A 12,847-nucleotide genomic window follows, 5' to 3' on the forward strand; every position below is an offset into this window, starting at 1 on the left:
TAATAAAATTTCTATTGCGAGCTTATCAACCTGAGATTAAATTAGAATATAATGATTTGATTCTTGAAAGCCGGCTTGGTCAAATGGAGAAATTCACTTGTGTTGAAGCAAGCTACTAGTGTTGAGCTGAGTTTAATTAGGGTCAAACGCAATGCACCATGCATTCGGCAGATTTTAAACCACAAAATCACAGCTCAGCCTGGGGGCGTTTTTAACCTCATATTATCATATATTATCATAAACTCACCGCAAGTCTCTTTCACGAAAGAGGTAAACTCAACCACCTTTTTAAATGTGTCACCCAATTTTAGGTAGAAAGATAGAAAATGATAACGATGACATGGATGTGTTTAATGTTAGTCAAACCCAGTGTCAGTTGCAGGGGATCATTCGCGCCTGTTGGGGGGGCGGCGTTAATTTCTTCTTCAAGATAAGGACTCCGGAATATTATAAGTGTCCGGTTGAATTTGCGCACCAATAGAGTCTATAATAAGATGTTCATACGGGATATTTTTGTTTCAAAACTAACAGAAAGAGATATCATTCCATGATGATCTTGTAGAAATTCGAAGGCGTGTATGAGTAATCTTTGTTTGAGCGTAGATGGTTCTGATATGAGGAATACTGTAGATAGTGGAGATCTGGTGGAAATTCAGGGATATTGTGTCCTTTGATACTGCTTTTCTTTGTTCTTCGTACAACCAAAGCCAATCGATTCAACTTCAACGATGAGAAACCCATTTCGCCTTCCATCTTCGTGTTCTCCTTCCACTGCTTTCTTCTTTCTATTTGCTTCCTTGTTTACATTACGAACATCTTCAAAGACCCAGCATTATTTGGAAAGAGGATCTTCTCTGTTTGTCGAGGATGCTTCAACTGTTATCTCTTCAGCGGACAATTCGTTCGCATGTGGCTTCCATGAAGTGGGGAGAAACGCTTACGCTTTCGGAATTTGGTTCGCAAATTCCAGAACCAGAACCATTGTTTGGATGGCTAATCGGGACAAGCCCGTCAACGGCCATGGATCTAGGGCTTCTTTGCGGGGAGATGGAGCCATGGTATTAACCGATATCGATGGCTCGATAGTTTGGGAGACCAACACTAGTTCTACTAATGTTCAGAGAGCTGTGCTTCTCAACTCGGGGAATCTTGTTCTCATGGACTCGAATGGTAAAATTCTCTGGCAAAGCTTTGATTTTCCCACTGATACCCTTCTGCCTTCGCAGAGATTTACTAAGAGCAAGAAGTTGATATCTTCATCACAGAGAGGAGATTATGCTTCTGGGTACTTTAGTTTTTATTTTGATAATGATAATGTGTTGAGGTTGATCTATGATGGGCCTGAAATATCAAGCTTGTATTGGCCTAATCCTGATTGGACTGTCTTCCAAAATGGAAGAACAAACTATAACAGTAGCAGAATTGCTGTTCTAGATGATACGGGTAGGTTCTTATCGAGTGACCAGTTGCAATTCAGTGCTTCTGATATGGGTTTTGGGATCAAAAGGAGGCTGACAATGGATTATGATGGGAATTTGAGGCTCTATAGCTTGAATAACTTGACGGGGCTGTGGGTGGTGACGTGGGAGGCTCTTGCGCAGCCGTGCATCGTTCATGGTTTGTGTGGCAGATATGGTGTTTGTGTTTATGACAAAGTGCCAAAGTGTTCATGCCCTGCTGGTTACGAAAGAACGGATCCAAGGGATTGGAATCAGGGTTGCAAGCCTAGTTTCAAACATTCTTGTTCTAGGGAGGTGAAATTTGTGGAGCTTGTGCATACAGATTTCTACGGGTTTGATCTTAATTATAGCACATCGATTTCATTTGAAGCGTGTAGGGAGCTTTGCTTGGGGGATTGTCGTTGTGAAGCATTTAGCTATAGGCTAACAGGAGCCCGACTGTGTTTCACGAAGAGTGCTCTTTTCAATGGCTATCACTCTCCTGCTTTCCCAGGCAGCATTTACTTAAGGCTGCCTGCAACTGTGGAAAAGACATCAGCGCACACAATTTTCAATGCCACCGATCTCATATGCAATTCCAGGGATGCTGAAATTGTTCAGAATTATACTTCCATGTATCTTTTATCTGGAAAGAGGGTGAAATGGGTTTATTTATACTCATTCGCTGCAGCCATTGGGGCAATTGAAATCTTCATCCTTCTAGTGGGCTGGCTTCTGTTCGGGAGACAAGGTTTGCCTGATACAATTGAAGATGGATATCGAGCGATAATCAGTCAATTCAGAAGATTTAGTTACTCTGAACTCAAGAGTGCTACCGGAAACTTCAGGGAAGAGCTGGGAAAAGGCGGCTCTGGCGCCGTTTATAGGGGTGTTTTGAGCGATGAAAGAGTGGTGGCAGTGAAGAGATTGGGAGATGCATTTCAAGGGGAAGAAGAGTTCTGGGCGGAAGTGAGCATAATAGGGAAAATCAATCATATGAACCTAGTCAGAATGTGGGGATTTTGCTCCCAAGGGAGACACAGACTCCTGGTCTACGAGTACATAGAAAATCGTTCGCTGGATAGGCACTTATTCTCCAAACAATTTCTTGGATGGAAGGAGAGGTTTAAAGTTGCAGTAGGGACTGCCAAGGCCTTGGCCTACCTTCACCATGAATGCCTAGAATGGGTTATCCACTGTGATGTGAAGCCAGAAAATATACTTCTGGACGGGGACTATGAACCAAAGGTTGCAGATTTCGGGCTTGCAAAGCTGGCTCAGAGAGGTGGCGCTGGTTCTGAGTTTACTCGAATTAGAGGAACAAAAGGGTATATGGCTCCGGAGTGGGCTCTGAACCTGCCCATCACTGCAAAAGTCGACGTCTACAGCTATGGAGTTGTGATCCTGGAGATGGTAAGGGGAATTCGGCTTTCCAATTGGGTGTGGGACAATGCCGAGGAACAGGAAGCAGAGCTTACAAGGTTTGTGAGGATGGTGAAGAGAAAAATTCAAAGTGGAGAGGAATGGCTGGAGGATGCGGTGGATCCCAGATTGGAAGGGCAGTTCAACAAGAAGCAGGCAGCAATGGTGGTTTCGACTGGTCTTTTGTGCATCGAGGAAGACAGAAACAAGCGACCAGCAATGGCTTCAGTCGTTCAACTTCTAATGGAGTCTGAAAACGAACAATAATTTGTACACTAAACCTGTAATTTCCACAGCAAATTTTGTTAAGAATCCATGTCATCTACTACAATTGCTTGGAAATTCTATCTTTTCGAAAGTGTATGGGTTTGATCAGAGAATGGTTTTACCTTGAGATTCCTTTGGTGCATTTGTGTTATGCAAAGCAGTGTATAGTTATGAATTTGCGATGGAGCAGGCACTCTCAGTTAAAAGGCCCGGTTGTTGATCTTTTCTTTTTGTCTTTGCTTCACTTTTCTCCTCTGGGCTTCAGGTTTTTGGAAGAATTTTTATCCTTATAGACCTTTGGCGATGTTTCTTGACTTTCCTTGAAAAGTGCTCTTCTAAGGATGGATGGGGGCAGGGGATGTGTTCTGGCTTGCTAATGATCTGTTCCTAAGTTCAGTGATTTGAACTTGGGGTGCTGCGCTCTGTGGTTTCCTTGGATACGGGGTTGGGCTCGATCTGATGGGCGTGTTTGTTTGGTCTTTGGGGGTGGTTTCGATGATGTTGGGGACATATTGAATCTTGAGTTGGGTGCATGAGTGGCAGTGGCTGTGTTGGTAAGAGGTCTGGGCACTCCCTTCTTTTGAACTGAAGATTTGTTAGGAGTTACTGATATGGAATTCTGGATCTAGTTTTTTGGCAAGACGTATGTTGGACCGAGCAGAAGACTCAACACACAAACTTTACAGAATCCGAAAGGGCTTCAATAGATCAAAACCATTCAATCACTTACGAGACAAAATGAACCGCAAGCAAACCAGATAAGAAAAGATACAGAAATTAAAAGAGGGACGTAACGAATTTACTGTGGTTCATTCAAATGGGTTATGTCCACATTGAGTTCAAGAAAAAAGAGCTCATTGCACTAAATCGAGTAGGGTTACAAAATTCAATCATACAAACTGTACATCATTGGTTTGTTTAAACAAAATAGCCTCACAATCATCAAATATTGATTAGAAGCAAACCTAGAATCAACAATTACAACACAAACAGAGATACAAGAACAAAGACGAAGCTCACCCAAGATGAGAAACTTTCCCAATTGATCTCCCTCCTTTCTCCTTTTCTTTTTTGCAACTTTTCCCGTCTAATTTATCATCCCAAGACACTGTTACATTTATACGAGAGTTGACGGCTGAGATGGGATTTGATAAAGGCAGCATCAATGGCCATCAATTAATCTTAGAGCACGATTAACAGAAAGGCAATAAGGACAAGCAAAGAGGCATTGGGTAGAGCAAGGACAATCAAGAGGCGTCAGACAGCAGAGAAGAGGCCCTTGATGGTTGCAATGTGGCCCTCCATCAGCCGTTCGTGTGGACTGTTGCGGTTGCCGACATTGCCCTCCAATCAAGATGGCAGCGTTTTGATGCTTCACCCACAACAATCTCCACCTTGAAGGATCAAGAGGAGAATGAACCCAATACTCATAAGATAGTGCAGCACGCTTCAATTTCTTACCATCATCGCTCTTGTCAGTTGAAGGATCAACTGACTTCAATGTGCAGCAAACTCAAGCAATGCTTGAACTTGACTGCAGTCAAAGTCTTGGTTCCCATATCAGCTGGATTATTCTCGGTAGAAACCCTTTTAATCATCACAGTTCCATTTGTTACCAGTTCTCGGACAAAGTGATATTTTACTTCAATGTGCCTACTCCTCTCATGATATACCGGATTTTTACAGAGGTGGATAGCACTTTGACTATTCGACAACACCACCACTTTGATTTGAAGCAAATTGATTTCCCTCAGGAGGCCTTGAAGCCAAATGGCTTCTTTAAAGGCATCAGTGATTGCCACGTATTATGCCTCAGTGGAAGACAATGCAATTAGGGGCTGTAATTGTGACTTCCAACTGATGCAGTTACCTCCCAATGTAAAGAAGTAAGCGGTAGTGGATTTCCTAGAGTCTTTATCACCTGCAAAATCTGAATCTACATATCCCACAAGATCAAGATTATCATATCTTCTTTTATAACACAAGCCACAGTTAACTGAACCATTAATATATCTAAACAAGTATTTCAAGGCATCCCAATGAGATTTTTCAGGGTTTGACATGTATCTGCTTAGTAAGGAAATTGAGTGAGCAATGTTAGGCCTGGTACTTATCATAGGATACATAATAGTTCCTATGGCATTTGCATAAGGAACATTTTCTATCTTAAAAATTTTAGAGTTTGAGGTGGGACATTGGGCTTTAGATAGCAAGAAATGACTAGCTAAAGGGACCGATACAGATTTACTATTACTCATACCAAAGTTTTTCATAGCCTTTAACAAGTAATCACGTTGCTGTATTTTTAAACTGAAATTGCTTCTATTTCTTTTTATTTTCATTCCTAGGATTTTCTTAGGATGCCCTAAGTCCTTCATGTCAAATTTCATATTTAACATAGATTTTAATTCACTGATTTTGGACTTGGATTTGCTAATTAACATAATATCATCTACATACAACAGCAAATAAATAGGAATATCAGAAAGGGTAAAATAGAAGCAATTATCATACTGACTCCTAACAAAGCCAATTTAAAAAACAAAATGGTCAAATTTCTTATACCATTGTCTAAGTGACTGTTTTAGGCCATACAATGATTTCTTTAATAAACCAACATGCTGAGGTTTAATTGAGTCAGTATACCCAACTGATTGTACCATATATATTTGTTCTTCCAAGTCACCATGTAGAAAAGCAGTCTTAACATCTAATTATTCAAGTTCTAAATCAAAATGAATAGTAACAGCTAGCATTAAACGGATAGTTTTAAACTTGACAACTGGAGAAAATATTTCATTATAATCTATTCCCTTTCTTTGTGTAAAACCCTTTGCAACTAACCTTGCCTTGTATTTAATTGGTTTAGAGGGTGACATACCCTCTTTTAATTTGTACAACCACTTACATTGGATTAATTTTTTATCCTTTGGTTTGGGAATAACTTCCCAAGTTCTATTTGCAGCAAGAGATGCCATTTCTTCATTCATGGCTTGCTGCCATTTAACACTGTCTTGGGAGTTGACAGCCTCCTCAAAAGTAAAAGGCTCACTATCCCTCAATTCATACCCAGCAACAAAGGCACAGTAAACTAAATCTAAATATGCATATCTAGAGGGTGGTCTTACTGCCCTTCTGCTTCTATCCCTGGCTAATTGATAGTCACTAAGGTCCTATTGGGGAACACTGGTTTGTTCCTCTTTAATCTTAGGGTTTCTGTTTGTTCCTCTTGATCAGAATTTTGATCAGAGGTATGGTCAGTGGAGGAAGAAACATTTCCTAAATCTGGTTCAACTGAGGCTGGAGCACCAGATATGTTATTTCCCACAACTGGTTGCTCCACCTGAATTTAAGTATCCTCTAGAATAGTATGATCATCTAGTTTTCTCTTGTCATTAGATTCTTCTGTGTTAGTTATTTTACAAGGGAATTTAGATTCATTGAATATGACATCTCTACTAATGATTATCCTAACGCCACCTGAATGCCTATCCCACAGTCTATAGCCCTTAGTACCTTCTTGGTAGCCTACAAACACATATTTTTTGGATCTAAGTTTTAACTTTCCTTCAGATTGATGAGCATATGCCTCACAACCAAAAACTCTTAAGTATTCAAAGTTTACTTTCTTACCAGTCCACATTTCTTCAGGACATTTAAAATTTAGGACTGTTGAAGGGTGTTTATTGATTAAATAAGATGCAATTGAAAGAGCCTCACTCCAAAAGGATTTAGGCATACTTGAGGTAAAAAGAAAGCACCTAACATTTTCAAGTAAGGTCCTATTCATTCTTTCAGCCATCCTATTTTGTTGGGGTGTATTTCTAACAGTCTTATGCTTAAGTATGCCTTGTGAATTACAATATGCATCAAATTCTCTATTACAAAATTCCAATCCATTGTCTCTTCTTAACACCTTAATTTTCTTATCATTTTGGTTTTCTACTAAAATCTTTCATGTTTTAAATTTTTCTAATGTCTGATCCTTGGTTTTTAGCAGAAATACCCAAACTTTTCTAGTGTAATCATCTACAATGGAAAGGAAATACTTGTTACCACCATGGGAAGGAACCTGGGAAGGTCCCCACAAATCAGCATGCAAGTATTCTAGGCATACCTTCGCCAGATGAGTCCCTTGATGGAAACTCAACCTGTGTTGCTTGCCCAGAATACATGGCTCACAGAAATCTAAGGATCCGACAGACACTGGTCCAAGGTAGCCTTGGTTTTTTAGTGCTTGCAGACCTTTCAGGCTCATGTGACCAAGTCTCAAGTGCCATATATCTGTCTCATCAGATTTTATAATGCAAGCAGAATGCATATTAACAGAAGGATGATAGCAACCATTTAAAATATACAAACCATGTTTCTTAGTGCCAGACATGATGAGATTATCACTTTTAAGAACCTGCATGTAACGATTCTCTGCTTTATATAAAAAACCTAACTCATCAAGAGTGCCTAGAGATATTAAGTTTCTCTTTAAGCCTGGTACATACCTCAAATCAGTTAGAATTCTCACCTTGTTATCTTGTAGTTTTAAAGATATATCACCAATTCCTTGTACACAACATGATTGATTATTTCCCATATGAACTGTACCAGTTTTCTTTTGATTAAAGTTTTGAAACCATTTTCTATTAGGGCATATATGAAAGGAACAACCGGAATCCATTACCCATTCATTTTCAATAGATGAGCTAGAGACAATAAGAACTTCAACTAGACAGTTTGAACTCCCTACATTTACATTTGTGTTACCCCCCTGTTTCTGTTTCCTAATAAAATCATAACTTTGATGTGTCCCTCTTTTCCACGGTGGTAGCAGTTCCATTTTGTTTGTTTCTATTTTCCCTTCTTATCCTTTTTCTTTTCTTTAAACCCTGTTCCACTAGATTGATCACTATTTCCTATGTGATTCTTTTTATCACTTTTAGCTTTCACAAACATATTAATTGTTACCAGATTTCTTTGTTGTATTTAGTTCAAGTTCTCTTGCTTTAATACCCGAGATTATAAGATCTAAGCTAGGAACTATACCTGTATAACGTAATGCATGTTTAACAACATCATATTCATCAGATAGAGAATTCAATAAAATCATTACCTCACTGGTGTCTCTCAGTGCTTGGTCAGTACTTCTTAACAATAGAGCTAATCTAGTAAATTCATCTACATTTTCATCCATTGATTTAGAGGTATCCATTTTGAAGTTAAACAACATGCCTTTTAAATATACAAAATTAGGAGCAGTCATAACAGAAAATAAATAATCAAGTTTGTTCCACAGATCAATAGGGTTAGACATACCATCTACCTTTCTTATAAAGCTGTCACCGAGATGAAGAAATATGAGGTTGTAAGCCTCCTCTCTGATTTCCTCAGTTCGAGCAATCTGGTCTGCAGAGCATTTTCGATCATTTGGTTCCAGTGCTATTAGCACTTTGTGATGAGAGAGAAGGACTCTCATCTTCTTTTTCCAACTACCGAAGTCTCCTTTTCCGTCAAATATTCTGATTTTGAATCGGGTGGACGACATCTTCGCTTTGCACGAAGGTAACCTAGACCTCTAGATTAAGACTCTCTTAGCACATACCCACTGAACGAGAATCGAAGAAATCCTAGAGCCTCGGTTTGCTTTATAAAGCAAATAACAAAGAACACCCTAAACGCAGAAATCAAATGACCCGGATTCTGACTCAAACCCTAGAGCACGATTTATGAAACCGAGCTCTGATACCACTGTTGGACCGAGTGGAAGACTCAACACACAAACTTTATAGAATCCGAAAGGGCTTCAATAGATCAAAACCATTCAATCACTTACAATATAAAATGAACCGCAAGCAAACTAGATAAGAAAAGATACAGAAATTAAAAGAGGGACACAACGGATTTACCATGGTTCACCCAAATAGACTACCTCCACGTTGAGCTCAAGAAGAAAGAGCTCACTGCTCTAAATCGAGTAGGGTTACAAAATTCAACCATACAAATTGTACATCACTGGTTCGTCTAAACAAAATAGCCTCACAATCATCAAATATTGATTAGAAGCAAACCTAGAACCAACGATTACAACACAAACAAAGATACAAGAACAAAGATAAAGCTCACCCAAGATTAGAAACTTTCCCAATTGATGTCCCTCATTTCCCTTTTTCTTTTCTGCAATTTTTTTCGTTTAATTTACCATTTCGAGGCACTGTTACATTTATACGAGAGTTGAACGGCTGAGATGGGATCTGATAAAGGCAGCATCGATGGCCATCAATTAATCGTAGAGCATGATTAACAGAAAGGCAATAAGGACAAGCAAAGGGGCGTCAGATAGAGCAAGGACAATCAAGAGGCACAGGATAGCATAGAATAAGCCTTTGATGGTTGCAATGTGGCACTCCATCAACCGTCGACGTGGACTATTGAGGTTGCCAACATTGCCCTCCAATCAAGACGACATCGTTTTGATGCTTCACCCACAACAAGGTAATTGGAAAGCTCCTTGTAGCCATTCTTCGTTGGTGTGGAGGGGGTTTGTTGAAGAATATTGAAGGAGCTGCTCTTCTGTTCTTGGGATTTTGGATATAGTTTGAAGCCTGCGTTCAAGGTTAAAGCCCTCTGATTTTGCCTCTGTAGGTGTGGGGTTGTGTTTCACAATTCACATGCATTGCTGATCCAAGATTTGGATGATTTGGTCCCATTATGGTGCTGTACGAGCTGTTGCTTCGGGGGCATAACTTTTCATGAAAGTCATGCTAATCTTAACCGCAAAAACGAATTCTCTTGTAGAGGTTTGATTAATTGGGATTCTTATTTTCCCATTTTTGAAATAGGCGATGGTGGTATCTACATCTAAATGGCAGTGTGGGTGCGGCTTTCCTCGCCCAAACTAGGCGACATTATCATTCATTGAGGATCCTGTGAGTGAAGATGCAGCAGAGTTGGATTTTCCACTGCTGCTGATTGGTTGATCATATATTTGTTTTCTTTTCATTGTGCCATGGTGGAGTGCTGTCTTTAGGTACTTTTTTGGTTTTATTTCACAGTATAGGGATTTTGGGGAGCTGGGTTGAATAATTGGATCCATGGCCATTTTGCAAAGCCCCAAAAGCAGAAGAAGCTTTCACATTTTTTAGGAGAAAAAGGTAAAATTTCTTATCTCAAGAGCTTCTGCAATTCAGCTCTAAAATTTTTGCAGGGGATTAAATTATAGAATCCAAAATCGAGATTCGAATACGAAAACTACAACTCACTATAGCAGTCTACAATCCAAGTTCTATTTAAGAGCAACCCATGCTCGCCCTCAACTGCAGCTATGGCCTGGGGGCAGCTTTCACATCCTTCTTCTTTCTGGAGACCTAACACCCTCGTTTCCATGCCTAAGAATATATTTTTATAATAGTAGATGCAATGCCATGAGAAATGAAGATGCTTGCATTAGACAATCCCATTGAAACTGTCAAATCTTTTTAACATAGATGGTAAATATAAGTGGATTCTTATACGTCGTGAGGATATGGTTGATATTGATTTTCACTTTTCGATCAAGTTCAAGTTTTGATAATAATTTATGAAAGTTGGGAGTTCAAGGATGAGAATGATACTTCCTAACCCTTTGCCATTCCTAAGAATCTAAATTTAATATAAATCCAATTATATGTGTATGATCTTGTGACAAAATTAAAATATCAAGTTATTTTAATAAAAGATTAATTTAGATATTTTGAATTAATTATTTAAAATACAAAAAATTGGAAACAAAATATTGAGAATGCTATGCACAAAATCAAGATATGATGATTAAAATAAAAAAAGTAATTTAAGCATTTTATATAGGATTGACAAAATAATTCGAGCTCAAAGACACTCGCCTTGATTGGTGCAAGGTCAAAGATTATTTGACTAGGGTTAGATTGAATTTAATAAATTTTTAATTATTTTTCAATTGAGATTAATGTGTAAATAGTATTTATCATCCAAATACTATCCTCCCTCTGCCCAAACACTCTTTTCATATATTATTTATTTTATTAAATATAAAAAAATATTATCTATTTTATATATTTTTCTATATACATAAATATGTAAATGGATGGGCTTGCCCCGCCCTATTGCCAATACTAATGTTATAAGACTATTATAAAATCTCAACAAAGCTAAAAGGGTAAATTTTATGGGATATTTTAACTATAATAAATAAAAAATAGGTTTGTTATAGGAAAAAAAAAATGTGGTAACTAAAATCAACGTAGAAACTAAAAAAAAAAAAAAAGTCTTGTTGACTTCAACTAGGCTAGTTTGACTGGTTCATCCATCCAAACATGATTTTTTTTGAAAGTTTGGATAGTTTTTTGTCAAACGATTTTTTTTTTCTATAAACCAAAAGAATTTTCTTGGTGGTTTTTGATTCAACCGATTGGTTCCAATTTTCAAAACATTGATTTTGATTCAATTGACCTACTTTGAAGGATTTTTGACTTAGGATTTTTGACCTATCAATTCTCTATGAATAGTCTTTCATCTTATTTTTTAAAATATGCACTTTAGAGAGTGCCGAAAGCAATATTTGAAGTTTTTAGAAAAAATTATTGGATATTAAATATAAATTTTAAATTAATTTAAACATGAGAGGGGACCTATCTATAATTGGACAAATTATCGAATCTCCAGAATAATTTTTGAGAACCAAAAGTAATTTTATAAAGATGTAGAATTTAAGAGTAATTTTTTCAAATTGTTAAATGGGTCATTTTTCACCAAGTCAAGGAACCACTTTGTATTCAAAAAAATTTGAGAAAACCAAATCAAATTGACCCAAGACCATCGTTGGGTCTCATAGATGAAATTGAGGCAAATTTGCATGATTTGGTGTCATTGAAAAATGTTAAACAGATCGAGAGATATTTACATTCAAAGTTGGAACCAACTCAAGACAACCAAATCGCCAACCCAACTTTTGAACTTGAATAAAATACAAATGGAGTTAAAATGAGTTCAACAAGGCTTTCGACTTCCAAATTCAATTAGTTAAATCTAAGATATCAACCACTAAACTTAGCAAAAAACATGATTTTTAAATTATTGTTTGTTAATTAGGAAAAACCGATGAATGGGTTTCAAAGTCAACATCAAAGAGAATGACTCAATTATTTCAGTACGAATTTCAATCACAAACAAATGAGAAATTGAAGGCTAAAGATTGAAGAAACAATGTGGTAACAAGCAACCATCGGTTAAAGCCATGGAACTATCAAATCTTGTTGAGATTTGATCCAAATTCAATCTAGTTTATCTTAAAAATAAAAAATAAGAAAAACATTGAGAGAAAACCAGCCAAATTAAATCAAAATTAGCAAGAATTGGTGAATGATATGCATCCCAGATTTACTACAAAAATCAATCCAAAATTGCTACAAATCAAGTTATCAAATGACGAGGATGATTAGCAAAGTTGGCAGCACGACATTGGTGTTGACAATGGCCGAATTAGCAAAGATTTTATAGGTAAAAGAAAATAGAACAAGGAAAGAGCTTCATCTATAAATAACAAGTTTATTCTTAGGTTTTAAGGCACCAAATAATGAGAAAGTGATAGAGAGGGTTGAGGGTGTTCAAAAAGAGCGAAAGAAAACAAGAAGAAAGGAAGAAATTTAAGTTCATTAAAAAAACTAGTCCAACAAATTATGCCATCAAAAAATTACTTAAATAAGTAGGTCTAA

At 37.5% G+C, this 12,847-nt stretch overlaps 1 protein-coding gene across 1 annotated transcript; it reads left to right on the top strand.

The window, feature by feature from the left end:
- Positions 1-460: 460 nt before the first annotated feature.
- Positions 461-3,353, top strand: LOC127789222 (putative receptor protein kinase ZmPK1). The gene has a single exon (XM_052318047.1). It carries the CDS (start codon positions 729-731, stop codon positions 3,126-3,128), a length of 2,400 nt encoding a protein of 799 aa, XP_052174007.1. The 5' UTR covers positions 461-728; the 3' UTR covers positions 3,129-3,353.
- The last annotated feature ends 9,494 nt before the right edge of the window (positions 3,354-12,847 follow it).

This window comes from Diospyros lotus, chromosome 13 (assembly GCF_014633365.1).
Source record: "Diospyros lotus cultivar Yz01 chromosome 13, ASM1463336v1, whole genome shotgun sequence".
Lineage (NCBI taxonomy): Eukaryota > Viridiplantae > Streptophyta > Magnoliopsida > Ericales > Ebenaceae > Diospyros > Diospyros lotus.